At 42.6% G+C, this 24,463-nt stretch overlaps 2 protein-coding genes and 1 long non-coding RNA gene across 4 annotated transcripts in view; all 3 read left to right on the top strand.

The window, feature by feature from the left end:
- Positions 1-1,120, top strand: part of LOC143302121 (trypsin-1-like) — a 5,595-nt gene extending 4,475 nt beyond the window's left edge. Inside the window, exon 5 of the mRNA XM_076616666.1 lies at positions 453-1,120. Coding sequence (XP_076472781.1) covers positions 453-800 — 348 coding nt within the window. The 3' untranslated portion in view covers positions 801-1,120. The remainder of the gene's footprint in view (positions 1-452) is intronic.
- An 11,073-nt stretch (positions 1,121-12,193) lies between these two features.
- LOC143301821 (uncharacterized) lies at positions 12,194-15,629 on the top strand. Of its 2 annotated transcripts, none has more exons than XR_013057846.1 (3): positions 12,194-12,237; positions 14,703-14,791; positions 15,474-15,629. It is a non-coding gene; the product is annotated as an uncharacterized LOC143301821 (long non-coding RNA). The 2 variants fall into 2 exon arrangements; XR_013057847.1 differs by having other exon boundaries at positions 12,226-12,237; positions 14,700-14,791.
- A 1,358-nt stretch (positions 15,630-16,987) lies between these two features.
- Positions 16,988-22,401, top strand: LOC143301741 (trypsin-1-like). Its single transcript, XM_076616129.1, has 5 exons — positions 16,988-17,112; positions 18,603-18,715; positions 20,274-20,426; positions 20,965-21,101; positions 21,748-22,401. Exons 1-5 carry the CDS (start codon positions 16,988-16,990, stop codon positions 22,111-22,113), a joined length of 894 nt encoding a protein of 297 aa, XP_076472244.1. The 3' UTR covers positions 22,114-22,401.
- Positions 22,402-24,463: the final 2,062 nt, after the last annotated feature.

Here is a 24,463-nt window from a genome sequence, read left to right as displayed (position 1 = left end):
CTCAATGCGTTTTTATTCCAAGATGTTAGGCATGGCCTGTTGTTCCAATCTGTCCGTGAAAGAGAGAACGAAAGAGAAGGAAACAGAGAAACACAGAGCTGAGTAAGAGAGATGTGGAGGAGGAGGAGAAGAGCAGCAACAACAACAACCACACCAACAACATAAACAATAACAAACAACAACAACAACAACCACACCAACAACATAAACAATAACAAACAACAACAACCACAACCACACCAACAACTTAAACAAAAACAAACAACAACAACAACCACACCAAAAACATAAACAAAAACAAACAACAACAACCACACCAACAACATAAACAAAAACAAACAAACAAACAAGAACAACAACAAAACAAAACAAACAAAAAACCAAGAAAAAACCAATATTGAAAAAAAAAAGAAGAGAAAAAAGCCCAAGAAGTTGATCCCCGTGTGTTGCAGGGAGACTCGGGCGGACCTCTGGTCTGTCAGTGTGAAGGTGCCGTCTACCAAACGGGCATCGTGTCCTATGGGATAGGCTGTGCCCAAAAAGGCTACCCCGGAGTCTACACCCGCGTGTCCAGTTATCTTCCCTGGATCAACGCGATTCTGTCGGGAGAGGGAGGGGGAGAGGGAGAGGGTGAAGGAGAGGGTGAAGGTGAAGGTGAAGGTGAGGGTGAGGGTGAAGGTGAGGGTGAAGGTGAAGGCGAGGGTGAAGGTGAGGGTGAAGGTGAAGGTGAGGGTCTTCCGAATGTCAACGTCAACGTGGACGTCGATGTGTCCAACTGCGCTGAATCCGATCAGCAGTAGTGACCATCTGTCTCACTGTCCAGGCAGTCTATGCACCATGGGCCGGGTCTGATCGATATTGATCACTGTTAGTGTTGATCGCTGTTAGTATTGATCACTGTTAGTGTTGATCATTGTTAGCATTGATCACTGTTAGCACTGATCACTGTTAGCACTGATCACTGTTAGTGTTGATCACTGTTAGTGTTGATCACTGTTAGCGTTGATCACTGTTAGTATTGATCATTTGGTCGATGTTGATCACTGTTGATGTTGATCGCTGTTGTGTACATGTGAGTCCTGATGATCCATGCTGTGTACATGTGAGTCCTGATGATCCATGTTGTCTTGGTCTGTCAAGATCTTCTCTACTTCAGTGAATAAACAATGATGAGCATTGACTGACTTCTGGGCTTTTTCTTTCCCTTTTGTTCGGTCGTTGTCCTTTATTCCTGTCTTTTTCCTGTCTTTTCTCGGTCTTCTTCCTGTCTTCTTCTCTGTCTTCTTCCTGTCTTTTCCTTGTCCTTTTCTCTGTCTCTTTCTTGTCTTTTCCCCTCTCTCTTTCCTATCTTTTTCTCTGTCTTCTTCCCTGTCTTTTTTCTGTCTTTTCCCCTCTCTTTTCCTGTCTCTTCCCTGCCTTTTTCTGTCTTTTCCTGTCTTCTTCCCTGTCTTTTTCTGTCTTTTCCTGTCTTTTTCCTGTCCTTTTCTCTGTCCTTTTCTCTGTCTTCTTCCTGTCTTTTCCCTGTCCTTTTCTCTGTCTTCTTCCTGTCTTTTCCCTGTCTTCTTCCTGTCTTTTCCCCTGTCTCTTCCCTGTCTTTTTCTCTCTGTTCCCCTGTCTTTTCCTGTCTCTTTCCTGTCTTTTTCTCTGTCTCTTCCCTGTCTTTTTCTCTCTGTTCCCCTGTCTTTTCCTGTCTCTTTCCTGTCTTTTTCTGTGTTTTCCTGTCTATTTCCTGTCTTTTTCCCTGTCTTCTTCCTGTCTTTCTCTGTCTTTTCCTGTCTTTTTCTGTGCCTTTTTCTGTCTTTTTCTGTCTTTTTCTCTGTCTTTTTCTCTGTCTTCTTCCTGTCTTTTTCTCTGTCTCTTTCCTGACTTTTCCAGTCTTTTTATCTGTGTTTTTCCTGTCTTTTCCCTGTCTTTCTGTCTGTTTCTCTGTCTTTTCCCCTGTCTTTTCCTGTCTTCTTCCTGTCTATTTCTCTGTCTTTTTCTTGTCTTTTTCTGTTTTTTTCTCTGTCTTCTTCATGTCTTTTTCTTGTCTTTTTCTCTGTCTTCTTCCTGTCTTTTTCTCTGTCTTCTTCATGTCTTTTTCTCTGTCTTCTTCCTGTCTTTTTCTCTGTCTTTTCCTGTCTTCTTCCTGTCTTTCTCTATCTTCTTCCTGTATTTTCTCTGTCTTCTTCCTGTTATTTCTCTCTTTTTTTCCCTGCCAATTCCTTTGTTGCTGTCTCTTTCCTGAATCTTTACAGCTCCTTTATAGAGTCCTGACTGCAGAATGTGAAGCAAACACTCACTCACACACACACCACCACCACCACTACCACCAACAAAACCCAACGGATTTGAAAGAAAAGGAAAAAAAACAACATAAAGAAGAAAAGCAAACTCTGTTACTTCTTTGTGTAAAAACTATAGCCCATTGCTACTTTTAGCTCTCTCTCTCTCTCTCTCTCTCTCTCTCTCTCTCTCTCTCTCTCTCTCTCTCTCTCTCTCTCTCTCTCTCTATTCCGTACAGCGGTGTCGCTGCAATTCCTTGTTCTTACGGATTGATTAACCTCTCTTCTGTTCTCGGTGCATTTGAGTCTCGGTTGAACTCAATGCGCTTTCTGGTAATATTTTGAATTACTTTTGACTTAATTTTGTCGTTTCTAAATATAACTTTGAAAATTTGTATTTCGTGTTTGGCATTTATTACAGTACTTGATTTTTTTTATTTTTGTTTTCTGAATTGGACTCTGTCCTCTTAAGTGCCCACATTACTTCAATTGTAACATATGTATGTAATTTAATTTTAATATTGTGCACGCGCGCATTTGAATGTGTGTATAATTGCTTAACTGTATGCAATTGTTCAAACACCTTGTGATTTTCGTTAATCTACCTATACCTTTTTTTTTCTTTCCGAACCTGGAACCTGGAGTGTTTAGGGGGTTTTTTTGTTGGTGTTTTTTTGCATCACCTTTTGGGAATATGCATACACTCTGTACTTGGCCTTCTAAAGAAGGATTGCGCATAGGTTATTTAAATATCAATCACGCATTACATAAATTGAATGGCACATCATTGATCTTAGAAAATTCCGGAAATCCTTTTCATTTGTTTTGTTTCTCAGAATCACGTTTATCTGATCGCATATGTGACTCTGATGTAACTATTCCAAGTTATAAGATACTCCGCCTTGATCCAAAAACTTCAAAGGAAACAGGTCTGTTAGTGTATCACAGTCAAGCAATCACATTAAACCGAAAAATGAGTTGAGATCAGTTCAACATTGAATCCATATGGTTAGAAATTAAAATAAAACCAGTCCGCTGCTTATAGGATTTATTTACAGAAACCCGGCTGAAAGAGTCAATTGGTTTGATGATTTTTTTCAATGATGGATGCTGCCATGCTGGAAGATAAAGAAATTATTATGTTCGGTGACTTTAACATGAATCTATTAAAACCTCAAAATTAACAAATAATGAGGCTAGGAGAAGAAATGATGAACATTAAAACCTCAGCTGGAATGAAATCAGATATATACAGCATACAGTTTGGAATTACATATCGATAAACCAACACGAGTAACCCCTAGTTCCAGTACCCTCATTGATCACATTTATGTTTCATGTCAACAGAATATTGCAGAAATATGTTCTCCAATCACTGGATGTTGCAATCATTCACCTGTTTGCATCACTTCGAAAAGAAAAGGTATTAAAATTCCAAAACGAGCAAGTCACAAAACCATCGAATATAGGTGTTTCAACAATTTTAACACAGATACTTTTCTTGCATGATTTACTTTCTTCTCCACTTTCTCATGTCTATCAATACACCGATTCTGAAAAAGCTTTAGACGTTTGGATAAGAACCTTTAGTAATATTTATAGTAAGCACGCACCAATCAGGACTAAACGAGTGAAACACCGTATGTTACCTCCATGGATTTCTAAAGAAATCAAAAATGAAATGCACCTTAGGGATCTTCTAAAACCAATAAATCAAGAAGAGTATGTTATAAAAAGGAATAAAGTGAATTCAATGCAACGAAAAGCTATGCACAAGTATTACCAACAGAAAGTGACTAATAAAAAAGACTCAAGATCTACTTGGGATGCCATTAACAGACTAACCAACAAACACTATACTAAATCACAAAATAGTACTAACGATATAACCTCAGATACAATTAACAACCATTTTGTAAGTATAGCTGAAAAGTTCATTACTAATGATAGATGGAAATATAATGATTTAGAACTGGTAACTGATTACTGTCAATCCAAAAATATCAATTCTGAAGTTTTCATCCCTTATATATCAGTACCCGAATTTTTGCCTCTCTAATGTCCATGAAACAGTCAAATATCAAAGATATACATGAACTGGATAGTAAAATCATGAAGATTTCGGCACCAGCAATAACAGAGTCTCTTACCTATATTTATAATCTCTGCATTGATAATTTTTTTTCCTGTATGTTTCAAACAAGGTAAAGTTTTTCCACTCTTCAAATCAGGTGATCTTTCTGATCCTTCTAACTACAGGCCTATATCTATACTATCGGTTCTTTCAAAACCACTTGAAAGGCATATCCAAAAACATATACTGTGTCACTTAAACAAATATCAATTGATTCACCCAGTACAGTCAGGTTTTAGGGAAAACCATTCTTGTCATACTGCTCTGACACATATGATAGATAGATGGCTCTTAAATATAAATAATAGTAAATTTACAGGTGTTGTCTTCCTTCTTATCAGATCGACAACAACTGGTCTGCATTAAGCTTTCCAAATCAACTTTTCAAGAAATAAGGTATGGTGTACCACAAGGATCGATTAATGGCCCCCTTCTTTTCTCCTTATACATTAATGATTTACCTCTTTATATCAATCTAATTGTGAATATACCAGCCGCCGTGGCGAAGTGGTTAGCGTCGCGGACTGACGGCTGGGAGGACGCGGGTTCGAATCCCAGCGGAGGTGGGTTTTTCGGCCCGTGGCCGGCTCCTACCCAGGAGGGGCTGTTGTTTGAGGGACGTGGTGGCGGTCTCCACCCTGAGAGGGACGCTCACTCTGGCTCCGCGACTAAGCCATTATTGTCGTTAGTAGGGGGCTAAGTACGTTAAAATAGAACAGGCACCACTGAACACCACTGAAGTGACTCAGCAGCAGTGCAGGGTCTCCTCTGGTGTGTGGCCTCCTGGCGACCTAACATCAATGGTTCCCTGCGGACTGCCGACGCTGGAACTGCGACGGACGAACCCGGGTGTGGCTGTGTATGGGGGAATCTAAATGAGCGGCGTGGGAGTAATGCCACTGAAACGGTGCAGATAATGGGGCAGCAAAAAAAATAAATAGATAAATAAATAAAATAAATAAAAATTGTGAATTGCTTGCCGATGACAAATCCATCTACTCCGACTATACATGTATTAAAGTTCTGACATCCAATTTACAAGACAGTGTGAACAGATTAGTTAGGTGGACAGAACATAACCATTTGTCTCTCAATGCTCAAAAAACTAAATGCATGTCTGTGGGTTTGGCAAAAGCAACCACAGGTGAGTCAATTTAGAAAGAATAATAGATTTCAGAATTGCTACTATGCCTAGAGGCGTTAACTGGCGTTTTGCCCATATCTTATACAAATATTTTATTTCTGCTGATCTCTCTGAATAATTTATATTTACATATTCTTTTAAATCATTAGTGAACCAGATCCCCCAAATTCGGAATTTTGTGGGGTTCCAGTCCATGCCTAAATGTTCCATATAACGAGTCTTAGATTTTTTCTTGCTCCCTCCTAACCAAACAGCGCTAGTTTTGCTTGAATTCAGATAAAGACCTGAGACACAGCCAAATCTACCAAGAGCTGTAACACAACATGCAAAAGATTTCCTATCCCCAGCAAGTAAAAACTCTCTATCATCAGCATATTGGGTCAGTTTATTCTCAACATCATTAATTGTTACTCCTCGGATATCCGAGTTTTCCTTTACCATTACAGCTAATATTTTTACACACAGTACAAACAAATAGGGTGATATAGGGTCTCCTTGTCTGCAACCTCTCTTAACTTCAAACCAGTCAGAAACCTGACCATTTACAATAACACATGACTTAATATTTGTGTAAAATACATTAACCCATCTACGCATATTTTCTTTGAACCCAAATGCCTTTAATACCTTAAACATGAACTCCCAGTTTATTGAGTCAAAAGCCTTTTCAACATCTATGTACAGTAATAAACCAGGTAGATTATGTTTATGTAAATAGGCTATGGTATCATATACTAATCTCAAAAAAGAAAGAAAGATGAGCATGCCCATGTGAAGCGAAACTGGGACTAGACATACGAGCTGGTCTGTATTTCAGATTTCTTGAATTTTGATAGACGTTTCCGGGGCTGGGGTGTGGGGTGCAGGAAGGCATTGGAGTGAAGGAGGGGCGTGCATTAAGCATCAAGTGATGAGGCCTATGTACAAGTCTTTCTCTGAACAGAATTTAGCGGCCTTCTCTCCTGCCTTTCAATAATATGTTATCGCGAATTATCGATTGAACTCAAGACTCTGACAGTGTGACATGACTTTTCAGGCAAGATGGATGCCTTGAACGTGTGGATGACTAAATTTTCCTGCATGTGCATGTGTATCTTTGTGCGTGTATGTGTGTGTGTGTGTGTGTGTGTGTGTGTGTGTGTGTGTGTGTGTGTGTGTGTGTGTGGGCTCTGATGGTAGTAGTATTAGTGGTTGTCATAATGGTAATGGGGTGGTGGTGATGGCTGTGACGGTAGTAGTATTAGTGGTTGTCATAATGGTGATGGGGTGGTGGTGGTGGTGGTGGTGGTGGCTGTGACGGTAGTAGTATTAGTGGTTGTCATAATGGTGATGGGGTGGTGGTGGTAGTGGTGGCTGTGACGGTAGTAGTATTAGTGGTTGTCATAATGGTGATGGGATGGTGGTGGTGGTGGTGGTGGCTGTGACGGTAGTAGTATTAGTGGTTGTCATAATGGTGATGGGGTGGTGGTGGTGGTGGTGGTGGCTGTGATGGTAGTAGTATTAGTGGTTGTCATAATGGTGATCGGGTGGTGGTGGTGGTGGTGGTGGTGGCTGTGATGGTAGTAGTATTAGTGGTTGTCATAATGGTGATGGGGTGGTGGTGGTGGTGGTGGCTGTGACGGTAGTAGTATTAGTGGTTGTCATAATGGTGATGGGGTGGTGGTGGTGGTGACAATTGCCATCGGCTTTATGTCTTCGCTTTTTGTTACTTTTTAACTTCCCTCCCCTCCTCCTACCTCCCTCTCCAAAAAAAAAGAAGAAAGAAAAAAAAAAAGAAACACAACAGAGAGAGAGGGGAGGGAGAGAGGGTGAGGGAGAGAGAGAGGGGAGAGAGAGAGGGGAGAGGGAGAGAGAGAGGGAGACAGAGGGAGGGAACACTGAAACACTGAAATGTTTAATGTCATTAGCTGAAAAGCTCTGGTGACATAATAGGTACCAATGAGATCAAAATGGTGCAAAATATATTTTTTAGAAATGGGGAAAAAATAAATAAACAAAAAACAAATAACAAAAACTAAAAAAAGAAAAACAAAAAAGAAAAAAATCAGAATTGAAACAACATAAACTAATAAGAGATTTGCGACACTTTGGCACTTTGTCATTAGCTTAGAGTACATGTGACAGGGGGTTAATGTGCCTGTTTTCAGTCGTTCGTCTCCAAGGTTTGGACAGTACACAGAAAACAAAGTACAGATAAATTATATGATAAATATTCACGAATGTAACATCGACACATACCATATCAATACAAACACATACTAAAGTACATATAAATCCTGAAATAATTACTCATGCCTCAACGTCAAAACCCATCATATCAATACAAACACATTAAATAATTACAATGTCGAGATTGACCATCCAAATGTAGCCCTTCCTTTTTATCCATGCTTTTTTTCCTCATAGAACCCTTACTAATTTTCAATTGATTAATGAGTATTTGGACCGATGATGGACGTTTTCCGTATATTTATTGCCTCAGATACATATTTTGCAAGCGAAAGTATCATATCTACATTTTCTGCCATCAGTATGCCGAACAAATCTTTTCTCTGCGCTGGAGCTGTTTTGAAAAGGGTACAGTTTTTTCACAGTTCATCGTATCTTTTGCAGCTGAATATAAGATGATTTACATCTTCTGGGCTCTCACCACACTTTGGGCAAGGAGATATTGTTACGTCTGAATCGAACCATCTTCTGTTGGCATTCAGTCCAAGTGCTCTCAATCTGAGCTTCGCAAAGCAGATTTTATGCCATTTATTTGTTATAATCGTAATATGCTTCTCCGTTTGAAATAGTGATTTAAATGAATAAAACCATTTATACCTATCACTGCTCTCTATTTCTCCGTGCCAGTTGTTTGTAACATGCTATAAGTCTATCTTTAAACTCCGATACAAAGCCGCTCACGTTCCCTACTCCTTGACACATCCAAACAAGACCGAATCCATGTTCCCTTAGTGTTTTCTTGATGTGGAATACCCAGTTCTGTTTGCCCTTCTCCTCTTGCAGCAGCAGCATCTCGTATACTTGTCTACACAACCGTGATGTTGGCAGTCATGTTAATTTGAGCCAATATTTTATGCATTTTACAATTGATCTAATATGCAATGGGTACCTGCCGGTTTCGCCATACATTATAGTGTTTGATGAGTGTAATGGGATACCAAGAAAGCGCTTCATTGCAAATGTATGAAGCTTTTCCATTTGGTTATTTGACATGAGTCCCCATATTTCCGCTCCATCGTTCAAGGCGGGTTCAATTTGTGTGTCGAAAAGATTCCCAAAAAGCTGTGGGTCAGTCGAACGCCGTCTCCTGAGTGATTTCTGACCTGTTTCTTTTGCTGCCTGCTTTCTATGTCAAACCAGTCATTGAATTCTTTCTCAGCTTTTCTGACCTTTCTAACCATACAAGCAGCTGCTCCATACAGAGCGTTTGTGAACAATTCAACCCCGCTATCAACATCTAAATCTAACATACCGTGGGCTTCACTCAGACTTTCTTTGAAATCATTGCTATCTAGCTCCTCTTTATATATCTGCAACTTCTCATCATTCCAAATAATCCTGATTTCATCAGAGCAATCCCCCTTTTCAACTGATTCCTTACTATTCTCATTGCATTGACTATTAATTTTTTTCCACTTTAGTACTACCGGTAAGTGCCATGAATATAAACAATCATCAATGTGTAGATCACACCCTGCTCGTAAATCTTCAGATACAAGAAAATAATCAATAACGCTGCTGCCGTGTGGTGACACAAAAGTAAATTGGCCTTCTGTGTCACTGCTGCATGATCCATTCATAGTATACAAGTCAAGCATAAGGGCAAGAACGAGCAGGGATCTACCAAACTTGTTTATGATTGAATCTTTGGAATTACGTCTCTTCAAAATCTATACCTGGCACCATGTTCACTTAGTTATCATCTTTCGGCTGTTCACATCCTGTCCTTACATTTAGGTCACCACACAATATAATGTCAACATTATCTGTGTGTACCTGTTGTATTAAGCTTTCTTCTAAGATATGAATGCCGTCTTGTAGCTCAGTGTGCTCGTATAGTGGAGAGAGGGAGGGAGAGAGAGAGAGAGAGAGAGAGAGAGAGAGAGAGAGAAGGAGAGAGAGGGAGGGAGAGAGAGAGAGAGAGAGAGAGAGAGAGAGAGAAGGAGAGAGAGGGGGAAAGAGAGAGAGAGGGAGAGAGAGAGAGAGAGAGAGGGAGAGAGAGAGAGAGAGAGAGAGAGAGAGGGAGAGAGAGAGAGAGAGAGAGGGAGGGAGAGAGAGAGAGAGAGAGAGAGGGAGAGAGAGAGAGGGAGAGAGAGAGAGAGAGAGAGAGAGAGAGGGAGAGAGAGAGAGAAGGAGAGAGAGGGGGAGAGAGAGAGAGAGGGAGGGAGAGGGAGAGAGAGAGAGGGAGGAGGGAGAGGGGGAGAGAGAAAGTGTGAGAGAGAGGGAGAGAGAGGGAGAGAAACCACAGACAGACAGACAGACAGACAGACAGACAGTGTGTGTGAATACCGTTCAAATGAGATCACGATCTCTTGCATCCTAAAACCGATCTGTTTCTGAGGTAGAGGTCAGTGCTGTCAACCCGCGTTTCTATCACAAACTCCTCTGTGTTGGTTGGAATGAGTAAATTGGATATCTGATGACAACCCGCGTTTCCATCAGTAAGCGATCGGGCCCATAGCTGGAATAAATCCTGTGATATCTGACACACCAGCTGGCACCTCACGGTACAGCAGCTGACCACCAGTCTGATATTCTGCTTTCTTTTCCTTGTTCATGTGCATGTATGTATGTGTGTATGTGTGTGTGTGTGTGTGTGTGTGTGTGTGTGTGTGTGTGTGTGTGTGTGTGTGTGTGTGTGTGTGTGTGTGTGTGTGTGTAACTACAGGAGCTGGAAGAGAAAGAAGCCAGAATGCCAGAGGACGTAGAGAAGAACCCAGTTCCAGAGAACAATATTGCCCTCAAAGCCTGTTGCGCCAAATACCGAAAGGTCTACATTCAAGCTGTGAGAACCACATAGAGGGGCAAACGGAAAAGCTGAACCTTGACAGAGATGGGAATAAACTTTGGAAGCTTATCGAGGCAATGAACTATGAGGACACAAGGTCAGCCCCTGTCATCACTGAGAAAGACCAGGAGATAGAGACACGGAAAGAAGCAGCAGACTGCTGTCTCTTTTGACAGGCGTGGAAGCCAGCACAAAAGGCAATAGCTGAGCCAAGGTGCGACTTGTCCTTATGAAGAAGCTGGCGGGAATCACTTGGGGCGCAGATATCACGACCCTCACGAGGCTCTACACTTGAAGAGTCAGCTAGTGCTTGAGTGTGGAGTGACATCATGGCCCACTACAGCCCTAACTGCTGCAGCACATGTTCAGTGATGGACACACCAATCTGAACATCTGCTTTTCTTTCCTGTTCTTTTCTTGTCGTCAATGTGTACATACACGCACGTTCCCGCCTTGTTTTGATTGTAGACAATGTTCCAGCCCTTCCCTTCACCACCCATGCCTCATGTAACATGTCATCACCACTGTCCCTTTGCCTCAATCCTCAGTGTGCATTAATGAATAATGAATATATGTAAGAAACCGGCCAGTCAACTGGTAAAGTTACAACGGAGGGCCAATGGGGCTCCTAATTAAACTGTGGACTATTTCAATCCTAAGTTGATTGTCACTGACAACATTTCCTTTGGAAAAAGATGGAACTGCAGATTCTGTAAACGAATGGGGTAAATGTTTGATGTTGTTGACATCAGTGGATGATATGGAGATACATAGATGGATATTCGATGCACCTTCCTTGCGCAAGGATCCACCTGCTCATTTCCCCAAATCCCTTCGTGAGGAGGAAGGCAACAAATATCAAACTTGATACCACGAGTGTGTGAGTGTGTGTGTGTGTGTGTGTGTGTGTGTGTGTGTGTGTGTGTGTGTGTGTGTGTGTGTGTGTGTGTGTGTGTGTGTGTGTGAGTGTGTGAGTGTGTGTGAGTGAGTGAGTGAGTGAGTGTGTGAATGTGTGTGTGTGTGTGTGTGTGTGTGTGTGTGTGTGTGTGTGTGTGTGTGTGTGTGTGTGTGTGTGTGTGTGTGCGTTTGTGTGTGTGTATGCATGTGTGCATGCTTGTGGGAGAGAGAGAAAGAAAGAAAAATAGAGAGAAAGACGTGAGATTGATAGGTTTTAGTGTTTGGGTCCACAGCCTGAACACATAGATGCCAGTTAACAAGAACAAATCATGAACTGGCAGTAATGATATTGGAGAGAGTGAGGGTGGTGGAGGGAGGGAGAGAGTGAGGGTGGTGGAGGGAGAGAGAGAGTGAGGGTGGTGGAGGGAGAGAGTGAGGGTGGTGGAGGGAGGGAGAGAGTGAGGGTGGTGGAGGGAGGGAGAGAGTGAGACAGTATGAAGTGGTAGGGGTGGTGTGTGGGTGTGGGGTGTGGGGGGAGGACTCCAGTTTGTTTCCAATCTGATTGCTCTGACTCTCGGACTTTTACTAATTACCAGTGGAACAGTTCTACAGATAACAGTTAGTTTACTGCTGCTTCGTGCGTTTATCTTTGTACATAAATATGATGAAGATGATAACCGCAGAATTTCTGCTGACTGCTCCTTTCTCCACATTCTTATAAACAGTCCGCAGAAACCGGGCATTTCATGTTCATCTTGTCCGTCTGAGTGTTCACTTCAAGGTAAGCTTCTCTGTCTCTCTCTGTCTCTGTATCTGTCTTTCTCTCTGTCTCTGTCTCTGCCTCTTTATCTGCCTCTCTCTCTCTCTCTCTCTCTCTCTCTCTGAGTTGTCTTTCTTAGGTCTCTTTCTCTGAGCTACCTCTCTCTGTCTCTGTCTCTCTCTTTCTCTCTGTCTCTGCCTCTTTCTCTGCCTCTCTCTCTCTCTCTCTCTCTCTCTCTCTGAGGTCTCTCTCTGTCTTAGGTCTCTTTCTCTGAGCTACCTCTCTCTGTCTCTGTCTCTCTCTTTCTCTCTGTCTCTGCCTCTTTCTCTGCCTCTCTCTCTCTCTCTCTCTCTCCCTCTCTCTCTCTCTCTCTGAGGTCTCTCTCTGTCTTAGGTCTCTCTCTCTTTAACCCCCCCTCTCTCTCTGAGGTCTGTGAGGTCTCTCTCTCTCTGTATTAGGTCTCTCTCCCTCCCTCACTCTCTCTTCCTCCATCTCTCTCTTTTTCTATTTCTTTCTCCCTCGCTCCCTCTCTTTTTCCCTCCCTCTCTCCCTCTCTCTCTTTCTGTATATCTCTCTCTCCCTCTCTCTCTCCCTCCCTCCCCCCCTCTCTTTCTCTATCTCTCTCTCCCTCCCCCTCTCTTTCCCTATTTCTCTCTCCCTCCCTCTCTCTCTCCCTCCCCCTCTCCTTCTCTCTCTTTCTCTATCCTTCCCTCTCTCTCTCTCTCCCTCTTTCTCTTCCTCTCTCCCTCTCCCTCTCTCTCTTTCTCTCTCTCTCCGTCTCTCTCTCCCCTCTCTCTCTCTCTCTCTCTCTCCTTCTCTTTCTCCCTCTCTGAGGTACCCCCCTCTCTCTGTGTTTCTTTCTCTCTAACAGCAGTCATTTCATAACTACATTTCAGCAATGTTCGCAAACTCATTTGCATGAAATTACGTTTCAGAGAGAATACATTAAATTAATCCGTTCCAGTTTGTAAATAATGTCCCAAAACTTGTGTATTAGTAACCAGAGAAGTGTCTGAAATGTTTAACTATGGACAGAGTGTGTCGGTATTTTTTCATCATTGCGTCATATCTATAATATGTACTGTGTACCCACATACTGACAAAATTCGGCGAGACAAATGAAAATATTCGGAAATCAGGCATAGAATTAAAGAAATGCCAGTTAATTGAAAAACACCTCCTTTACACTGGAAGCAAGGAAAACATATTGTGGTTTGCTTTGATATTTGTTCTTAAATGTAAATGTTTACAAAGTGGGAAATTTAAAGAAACATCAAACCTATAGATCCTTTCTCAAGGAACTCAAATCATGTTGAGTCAACATAGCAGGTCGCTGATATGCAACTACAATGTAGTATATTGAATCATCCATTTTGTGCAATGACCTGCACATGTTGTCATAGCCTGGCCAGCTGTCAACTTCATCTCTCTCATCTTTTGTCAAAATTGTGCTGACCTAAATTTGAATAATAAGCATACATTATTTGGAACTGACGAGAACAGCAGAACTGACGACGTATTAGATTTTCTCCTACTACTTGGAAAATCTTTTATATACAGATGCAGAATAAATAAACTTAGACCAAATATCCAAATGTTCTTGACAGACTTAAAGATTCGACATAAAATTGAAAAAAAAACATGCACACCTACTGAACATGCAAAAGCATGAATTTGTTATAAAATGGCTGCCATACATGAACTTGATAGAACAATGAACTTTGTCAAACTAGTTTGACAATGCCTTAATTAAAGGAAAACGATCGTCTGTTTCCCTTTGTTACTTTATTCTTTTACTTATTGTTTAGATCTTTATGCTAACTCTGCCTGTAATGTTTGTATATTCCTTGTGACCCCGGTACACTTGGTAATAAAGACATATTCTGTTCTATTTTATTCCATTTTAATGTCCTTTGTGTTGTGGTGATACCAATTCATATCTGGAGTATATTAAATTGCCTATTTTAGATGAGGAAGAAGTGCAGTATGGACACTCCTATGAAGAAAATTAATTTCCTGCCTGTGCATGCCAAGAAAGTGCCCCTCGTTTGTCCCTTTTTTCTTTTTATTTTCTTTATTTATTTATTTGTTTATTTATTTATTTGTTCATTTATGTATTCATTTATTTGTGATCATGTTTGTTTGTTTCTTGTTTTTTAGTGTGTTTTTGTTTGTTTGTTTTGTTAGGTTTTTTTGTGTTCATAACGAAGTGCATATTTAGAACAGTGACAAAAAATGTATGTAGCATATCCACTATGTATGCCCTATGTTCTTCTTCTGTGTACGTCTTTGTCTTGTTACAACTCCTTTTCCTGTTACGTATTAAGTTAATGCGATGTATTGTATTAGTACTGTTCAGTAACATTAAGATTTGGGCATTGTAAATATCTATCTATCTATGTATGTATGTATGTATGTATATATATATATATATATGTGTGTGTGTGTGTGTGTGTGTGTGTGTGTGTGTGTGTGTGTGACAGCAGCTGACAGACAGAAGAAAGAGGCCGCTCCATCATGGAAGGAAGCTGTAATATCTCACTGCTGTTGCTGGTGATGACCGCCCTGTCTGGCTGTGAGTCACGTGGTTGTCATGTTGTAGAGAGGTGACTGGTGTTGTCTGGCTGTGAGTCCTGTGGTTGTCATGTTGTAGAGAGGTGACTGGTGATGTCTGGCTGTGAGTCATGTGGTTGTCATGTTGTAGAGAGGTGACTGGTGTTGTCTGGCTGTGAGTCATGTGGTTGTCATGTTGTAGAGAGGTGACTGGTGTTGTCTGGCTGTTAGTCATGTGGTTGTCATGTTGTAGAGAGAGGACTGGTGTTGTCTGGCTGTGAGTCATGTGGTTGTCATGTTGTAGAGAGAGGACTGGTGTTGTCTGGCTGTGAGTCATGTGGTTGTTATGTTGTAGAGAGAGGAGACTGGTGTTGTCTGGCTGTTAGTCATGTTGTAGAGAGGTGACTGGTGTTGTCTATGTGGTCACAATGCCATGTGCGTGTGAGGTCACGATTTCTGCCATCATTTCGGTGGGTGATAGAAAGAAGAACATGCCCAACATGCACCTTCTTCGTACCCCCCGAAAACGGGGTATGGCAGCCTACATAAGGGGGCGGGGGGTAACCAAACAAAAAGGTCATACACGTTAAATGTTACATGCGTGTGTGTGTGTGTGTGTGTGTGTGTGTGTGTGTGTGTGTGTGTGTGTGTGTGTGTGTGTGTGTGTGTGTGTGTGTGTGTGTGCACCACGTGCGTTGTTGCAGGCCTGGCAAGTCCTCTTCCCCTCCACGGACAGAAGACGATCAGGTGGGGGGCCTTGTCGGACACTGAGGACAAAATGGCCGCTGTGCTTAGAGGAGGACTGGACGTCAGTACACGAGGGGAACCGCCAGTCATCAGTGGTGACTATTGGAGGAAGGAACCATCCCTCAGGGTTAGTGTACAGGGATGGATTCCTCACTGTTTGTCATATTCCAATGGTGAACAGCTGATACAGGGATGAATTCCTCATCTGTTTGTCATATTCCAATGGTGAACAGCTGATACAGGGATGAATTCTTCATCTGTTTGTCATATTCCAAAGGTGAACAGCTGATACAGGGATGAATTCCTCACTGTTTGTCATATTCCAAAGGTGAACAGCTGATACAGGGATGAATTCCTCACTGTTTGTCATATTCCAAAGGTGAACAGCTGATACAGGGATGAATTCCTCACTGTTTGTCATATTCCAAAGGTGAACAGCTGATACAGGGATGAATTCCTCACTGTTTGTCATATTACAAAGGTGAACAGCTGATACAGGGATGGATTCCTCACTGTTTGTCATATTCCAAAGGTGAACAGCTGATACAGGGATGAATTCCTCACTGTTTGTCATATTCCAAAGGTGAACAGCTGATACAGGGATGAATTCCTCACTGTTTGTCATGTTCCAAAGGTGAACAGCTGATACAGGGATGAATTCTTCACTGTTTGTCATATTCCATTGGGAAAAAGCTGGTACAATGGTTAGAATGTCAGATTTTGTTTATTGTATTCCAAGAGTGAAAACCTGGTACAAGGACGAATTTTGTCCTCTTTTTGTAATATTCGAAAGATGAAAAGCTGGTACAGGGATGAATTTGTCATCTTTAAGAAAAAAAAAGAAGAAAAGAAAGAAAAAAGGAATATATATATATATATATATATATATATATATATATATATATATATATATATATATATATATATACATATTTATTTATTTATTTATATAGACACTGGTGCAAGGAAAATTGCATATCTTTTTATGATATTCCAAAGGTGAAAATCTGCTACAAGGAAAAATGTGTCGGGTTTTTGTTGTTTAAAAAAAATAATATCCCAGCGATGAAAAGCTGGTGACATAAATAAGGATGAAAGCAAAAGGCGGAAGACAAACTGTGGATGCAAGAGGCGTCACTCCCCACAGCAGTGTGCCCTGGAGCAGACCGTGTCTGACGGGGGAGGAGGATCTGACGAGCTGAGGCATCCAACCAGCGCCTGGCTGGGTCCCTGTTGACCGTGAACGTGCACATTGCAATGATGTGCGCTCCAGTGAACAACAATCCAAACCAATGAACCGTGAGAGAAGTGACTAGGGAATAGGGGTGGGGCGGTGAGGGGGGAGGAGGGGAGGAGGGGAGGGCAGTTGGGTTGAAGCCAACAGTTAACAGCAAAACTTCTGACGATAACGTTAGCGACGATCCTTTCACTTCAGGACTGGAGAGAGTGGAAAATTGTGGGAGGAACGGAGATGTCACCCTACGAAAAACCCTACCTGGTGTTCATGATGCTGGAATACGAGGGCAAATGGTACCAGTGGTGTGGCGGCAGTGTCATTGACGAGAACCACGTGCTGTCCGCTGCCCATTGTTTCCAGTAAGGCATTGTCTGTTGGCTGGTCTGTACTCACAGTTGGTTGGTCTGCCTGTGTGTCTGTCAGTAGGTGTGTGTGCGTATCTATTCCGTCAGTTGGTCTGCCTGTGTTTCTATCTGAATGTGTTTTTATGCTAAAATCACTAAAATACACACATTCTGGCATGCACACATGCAGCTACACACGCACTCGTGTACACACACATGAACGCACACACGTCTTTGTCACACGGTGTCTGTGGTGGGCTTCGCTGTAAAAACCATGACTGGCATATTGTATTTTTCTTTTTTGTCATAATAGATTTTTTCTGTGTCAAATTCGGGCTGCTCTCCCCAAGGAAAGCGCATCGCTTTTGGACTGATGGCCAAGTGGTAACGTGTCCACCCATGAAGCAAGAGAATCTGAGGGTATGGGTTCGCATCCAGAATGTTCCCTCCTCCACTAAATCTCGGGTGGTGGTCAGGATGCTAGTCCTTCAGATATGACGGTAAACCGAAGTCCCTTGTGCAGCATGCACGTTCGAAAATTTGAATGAACTCCACTCTGATAGGGGAACAAGTACATTTGCGCGCAGAAAGAGAAGTAAGGAAAAGGGATGAAGGGTGGTACTGCCCTGTGGTGATGCGTTCTGTTTTGTGTTCTTTCTGGGAAGAGCAACCCGAGAAAACTGTTTTCTGAGTACAATACAATGCAGTACAATACAATACAATACAATACAATGCAATGCAATGCAATACAATGCAGTACAATACAATACAATGCAATGCAATGCAATGCAATACAATGCAACACAATATAAAACAGTATACTGGATATAATGGAATGGAATGCAATACAACGAAATACAATACAATGCAACACAATACAACACAAATCAGTACAATAGAATTCAATGCAATACAAAACAATGGAAGATAGCACAGTACAGCACAGCACTGCACAGTACAAGACAAGACAAGACAAAACAAGACAGGGAAGGACAGGACCAGACAAGACAAGAAAAGACAGGACAGGACCAGACAAGACAAGAAAAGACAGGACAGGACAGGACAAGACAAGACAAGACAAGAAAAGACAGGACAGGACAAGACAAGACAGAACAGGTCCAGACAAGACAGGACAGGACAAGACCAGACAAGACAAGTAAAAGACAGGACAGGAGCAGACAAGACAAGTAAAAGACAGGACAGGAGCAGACAAGACAAGTAAAAGACAGGACAGGACAGGACCAGACAAGACAAGACAAGTAAAAGACAGGACAGGACAGGTCCAGACAAGACAAGACAAGTAAAAGACAGGACAGGACAGGACAGGACAGGACAGGAGAGGACCAGACAAGAGAAGTAAAAGACAGGACAGGACAGGACCAGACAAGACAAGAGAAGTAAAAGACAGGACAGGACAGGACCAGACAAGACAAGACAAGTAAAAGACAGGACAGGACAAGACGTGGGCAGTGACCCCCAAGCAGTGCTGAATTCGTCCTACACAGGTACGATGGCGTGACGTACGGCATCAGGGCTGGGGAGCACGACACCACAGTGACAGAGGGGGTCGAGCAGTTCGTGACTGTGGAGCAAGTCTTCAACCACCCCAACTACGATGGTCAGTGTGTCTGCTGGCATGGGTGTTGGTGGTCTGTGTGTCTATGCTGATGCTGAATTGTATCCATCTTGTACACTATCACACTGCATGCTACGTGGTATAATTGTGTGTGTGTGCGTGTGCGTGTGCGTGTGTGTGTGTGTGTGTGTGTGTGTGTGTGTGTGTGTGTGTGTGTGTGTGTGTGTGTGTGTGTGTGGTGTTGTATGTATTTGTAAATCGTTACATATTTCGTGTTAAAACAAACACAGACCTCATTTTGATCTGCCCCCTCCACCATCTCCAGTCGTCCATCGTTCAGAGAGAGAGAGACACACACACACACACACACACACACACACACACACACACACACACACACACACACACACACACACACACACACACACACAGCGGTAGAGTCAGAGAGACACACACAGAGACACAGAGAGAGGTAGAGATATAGAGACAGAGAGAGGCAGAGAGACAGAGATACAGAGAGTGAGAGGCAGAGACAGAGAGACACACAAAGAGAGAGAGAGACGGAGAGACCCAGAGAGAAAGCGAGACAGTGACAGAGAGAGAGAGACAAAGAGGGAGAGCGATGCAGAGACAGAGAGAGACAGAGACAGAGACAGAGAGAGAGAGGCAAAGACAGAGAGGTGCAGAGACAGAGGCAGAGATAAAGAGAGAGAGAGAGAGGCAGAGACAGAGAGAGAGAGAGAGGCAGAGACAGGGAGACAGAGAGAGAGAGGTAGAAACAGAGAGAGAGGCAAAAGCAGAGAGGTGCAGAGACAGAGACAGAGAGAGAGAGAGAGGCAGAGAGGCAGAAACAGAGAGACAGAGATAGAGGCAGAGACAGAGAGAGGCAGATATATATATATATATATATATATATATATATAAAGAGAGAGAGAGGCAGAGACAGAGAGTGTGAGAGAGAGAGGCAGAGACAGAGAGTGAGAGAGTGAGGCAGAGACAGAGGGAGACAGAGAGTGAGAGAGAGGCAGAGACAGAGAGTGAGAGAGTGAGGCAGAGATACACAGAGAAAGAGAGTGAGAGAGAGACATAGAGAAAAAGAGAGGGTGAGAGAGGTAGAGAGAAAGACAGAGAGAGACACTTGACGATTTGACACTTTGAGACAGAGAGACAGACAGACAGAGAGAGAGACAGACAGACAGAGAGAGAGACAGACAGACAGAGAGACAGACAGAGCGAGAGAAGGAGGAAGACAACCACATGTTCAGTCCAGCAATGTCCATAATTCTGATCTTTAAACTCTGTACTCTAAAGCTCTTTAAGACTTGGTCGTGACGTCATTACAATGGCTTGTCACTGAAGCCAGGACCCATTCCCAGTGCAGTCAGGACGGATCCATGAGTCACAAGTCACGGTGTGTCCACAACACACAGGGCGTACTGACTGTGTCGGCTTGTGTAGTGTTGCAGTGAAGCGTGCTGTATTGCAGTGTGTTCATTGCTTGACTCGTGCTGAAAACCATAGCGCAACACAGTGACGTCATGGATGGGTAGATACACGTGTGTGTGTGTGTGTGTGTGTGTGTGTGTGTGTGTGTGTACAGATCATACTGGTCTGAATGACGTTGCGGTGCTGAAGCTCTCGTCCCGTCTGAACCTGACGGCTGAAGTCAGTCCGGTCAATCTGAACGAGGCCAACGCCTGTCCGGAGACCTATTCCACGTGCACTGTGGCCGGATGGGGCACCACTTCTTCAGGTGCTGTGTTCGTCAAGAGAAAGAGAGAGATCAAGTGAAAGAGCGAGGGAAAGAGAGAGAGGGGAGCTGGGAGAGAGAGAGAGAGAGAGAGGGGGAGGATAGGGAGATAGAGAGGGAGAGGATTAGAGACAGAAAGAAGGTGAGAGAGAGAGAGAGAGAGAAGGTTAGAGGGTAGTGGGTGAGAGAGAGACAGAGAGAGAGAGAAAGAGGGGGGGAGATGGTCAGAGAAAGAGGGGGGAGAGAGAAGGAGAGAGAGAGAGAAGGAGAGAGAGAGAGCGACGGAGAGAGATGACAGAAAGGGATAGACAGAGGGTGGAACAAAGAGGGAGAGAGAGAAGGTGAGAGAGAGAAAACAGAGAGAGTGAAAGAGAGATAAAAGGCGGAGGGAAGAAGGGAAAGAGCAACAGACAATTATTATCAGACGGACAGACAGCGATAGAAAAACATACTGACCGTGGCTGACAGACAGACAGACTGACAGACAGACAGACAGACAGAGGGAGCATAAGCACTGACGCAGCGTGTTGACTTTGTACAGGTGGGAATGTCAGCACTGTTCCCCTGAAGGTGGACGTACCTGTGCTGCCTCAGGACAACTGCTCAGCTGTGTACAGTGAATGGCAGTATGGTGATGATCAGATCTGTGCTGGGGATGAAGGCATTGATTCCTGTCAGGTGTGTGTGTGTGTGTGTGTGTGTGTGTGTGTGTGTGTGTGTGTGTGTGTGTGTGTGTGTGTGTGTGTGAAAGAGAGGGAGAGAGAGAAAGAAACAAAGAAAGAAATGGAGAGAAATAGCAAATAAGACAAGCAAATTCATATCAAAGTTATGAGCAAATTCAAAAAGTATTGAGATATGTATAGAGATACAAAGAGAAGCGTTTTTATTCCAAGATGTTAGGCATGGCCTGTTGTTCCAATCTGTCCGTGAAAGAGAGAACGAAAGAGAAGGAAACAGAGAAACACAGAGCTGAGTAAGAGAGATGTGGAGGAGGAGAAGAGCAGCAACAACAACAACCACACCAACAACATAAACAATAACAAACAACAACAACAACAACCACACCAACAACATAAACAATAACAAACAACAACAACCACAACCACACCAACAACTTAAACAAAAACAAATAAACAACAACAACAACCACACCAACAACATAAACAAAAACAAACAACAACAACCACACCAACAACATAAACAAAAACAAACAAACAAACAAGAACAACAACAAAACAAAACAAACAAAAAACCAAGAACAAACCAATATTGAAAAAAAAAAGAAGAGAAAAAAGCCCAAGAAGTTGATCCCCGTGTGTTGCAGGGAGACTCGGGCGGACCTCTGGTCTGTCAGTGTGAAGGTGCCGTCTACCAAACGGGCATCGTGTCCTATGGGATAGGCTGTGCCCAAAAAGGCTACCCCGGAGTCTACACCCGCGTGTCCAGTTATCTTCCCTGGATCAACGCGATTCTGTCGGGAGAGGGAGGGGGAGAGGGAGAGGGTGAAGGAGAGGGTGAAGGTGAAGGAGAGGGTGAAGGTGAAGGTGAAGGTGAGGGTGAGGGTGAAGGTGAGGGTGAAGGTGAAGGCGAGGGTGAAGGTGAGGGTGAAGGTGAAGGTGAGGGTCTTCCGAATGTCAACGTCAACGTGGACGTCGATGTGTCCAACTGCGCTGAATCCGATCAGCAGTAGTGACCATCTGTCTCACTGTCCAGGCAGTCTATGCACCATGGGCCGGGTCTGATCGATATTGATCACTGTTAGTGTTGATCGCTGTTAGTATTGATCACTGTTAGTGTTGATCATTGTTAGCATTGATCACTGTTAGCACTGATCACTGTTAGTGTTGATCACTGTTAGCGTTGATCACTGTTAGTATTGATCATTTGGTCGATGTTGATCACTGTTGATGTTGATCGCTGTTGTGTACATGTGAGTCCTGATGATCCATGCTGTGTACATGTGAGTCCTGATGATCCATGTTGTCTTGGTCTGTCAAGATCTTCTCTACTTCAGTGAATAAACAATGATGAGCATTGACTGACTTCTGGGCTTTTTCTTTCCCTTTTGTTCGGTCGTTGTCCTTTATTCCTGTCTTTTTCCTGTCTTTTCTCGGTCTTCTTCCTGTCTTCTTCTCTGTCTTCTTCCTGTCTTTTCCCTGTCCTTTTCTCTGTCTCTTTCTTGTCTTTTCCCCTCTCTCTTTCCTATCTTTTTCTCTGTCTTCTTCCCTGTCTTTTTTCTGTCTTTCCCCCTCTCTTTTCCTGTCTCTTCCCTGCCTTTTTCTGTCTTTTCCTGTCTTCTTCCCTGTCTTTTTCTGTCTTTTCCTGTCTTTTTCCTGTCCTTTTCTCTGTCCTTTTCTCTGTCTTCTTCCTGTCTTCTTCCTGTCTTTTCCCTGTCCTTTTCTCTGTTTTCTTCCTGTCTTTTCCCTGTCTTCTTCCTGTCTTTTCCCCTGTCTCTTCCCTGTCTTTTTCTCTCTGTTCCCCTGTCTTTTCCTGTCTCTTTCCTGTCTTTTTCTCTGTCTCTTCCCTGTCTTTTTCTCTCTGTTCCCCTGTCTTTTCCTGTCTCTTTCCTGTCTTTTTCTGTGTTTTCCTGTCTATTTCCTGTCTTTTTCCCTGTCTTCTTCCTGTCTTTCTCTGTCTTTTCCTGTCTTTTTCTGTGCCTTTTTCTGTCTTTTTCTGTCTTTTTCTCTGTCTTTTTCTCTGTCTTCTTCCTGTCTTTTTCTCTGTCTCTTTCCTGACTTTTCCAGTCTTTTTATCTGTGTTTTTCCTGTCTTTTCCCTGTCTTTCTGTCTTTTTCTCTGTCTTTTCCCCTGTCTTTTCCTGTCTTCTTCCTATTTCTCTGTCTTTTTCTTGTCTTTTTCTGTTTTTTTCTCTGTCTTCTTCATGTCTTTTTCTTGTCTTTTTCTCTGTCTTCTTCCTGTCTTTTTCTCTGTCTTCTTCCTGTCTTTTTCTCTGTCTTTTCCTGTCTTCTTCCTGTCTTTCTCTATCTTCTTCCTGTATTTTCTCTGTCTTCTTCCTGTTATTTCTCTCTTTTTTTCCCTGCCAATTCCTTTGTTGCTGTCTCTTTCCTGAATCTTTACAGCTCCTTTATAGAGTCCTGACTGCAGAATGTGAAGCAAACACTCACTCACACACACACCACCACCACCACTACCACCAACAAAACCCAACGGATTTGAAAGAAAAGGAAAAAAAAACAACATAAAGAAGAAAAGCAAACTCTGTTACTTCTTTGTGTAAAAACTATAGCCCATTGCTACTTTTAGCTCTCTCTCTCCCTCTCTCTCCCTCTCTCTCTCTCTCTCTGTCTCTCTCTCTCTCTCTCTCTCTCTCTCTCTCTCTCTCTCTCTCTCTATTCCGTACAGCGGTGTCGCTGCAATTCCTTGTTCTTACGGATTGATTAACCTCTCTTCTGTTCTCGGTGCATTTGAGTCTCGGTTGAACTCAATGCGCTTTCTGGTAATATTTTGAATTACTTTTGACTTAATTTTGTCGTTTCTAAATATAACTTTGAAAATTTGTATTTCGTGTTTGGCATTTATTACAGTACTTGATTTTTTTTTATTTTTCTTCTGAATTGGACTCTGTCCTCTTAAGTGCCCACATTACTTCAATTGTAACATATGTATGTAATTTAATTTTAATATTGTGCACGCGCGCATTTGAATGTGTGTATAATTGCTTAACTGTATGCAATTGTTCAAACACCTTGTGATTTTCGTTAATCTACCTATACCTTTTTTTTTCTTTCCGAACCTGGAACCTGGAGTGTTTAGGGGGGTTTTTTGTTGGTGTTTTTTTGCATCACCTTTTGGGAATATGCATACACTCTGTACTTGGCCTTCTAAAGAAGGATTGCGCATAGGTTATTTAAATATCAATCACGCATTACATAAATTGAATGGCACATCATTGATCTTAGAAAATTCCGGAAATCCTTTTCATTTGTTTTGTTTCTCAGAATCACGTTTATCTGATCGCATATGTGACTCTGATGTAACTATCCCAGGTTATAAGATACTCCGCCTTGATCCAAAAGCTTC

The sequence above is a fragment of the Babylonia areolata genome, chromosome 28 (assembly GCF_041734735.1).
Source record: "Babylonia areolata isolate BAREFJ2019XMU chromosome 28, ASM4173473v1, whole genome shotgun sequence".
Classification (NCBI taxonomy): domain Eukaryota; kingdom Metazoa; phylum Mollusca; class Gastropoda; order Neogastropoda; family Buccinidae; genus Babylonia; species Babylonia areolata.
The sequence above is the reverse complement of the archived record's forward strand: the minus strand, read 5'-3'. Positions and strand labels throughout refer to the sequence as shown.

Coding starts and splice junctions, on each gene's coding strand:
- LOC143301741 (XM_076616129.1), top strand. CDS start 16,988: ATGTCACCCTACGAAAAACCCTACCTGGTGTTCATGATGCTGGAATAC. Junction 17,113..18,602: donor TCCGCTGCCCATTGTTTCCA/GTAAGGCATTGT, acceptor CGTCCTACACAG/GTACGATGGCGTGACGTACG. Junction 21,102..21,747: donor AAGGCATTGATTCCTGTCAG/GTGTGTGTGTGT, acceptor CGTGTGTTGCAG/GGAGACTCGGGCGGACCTCT.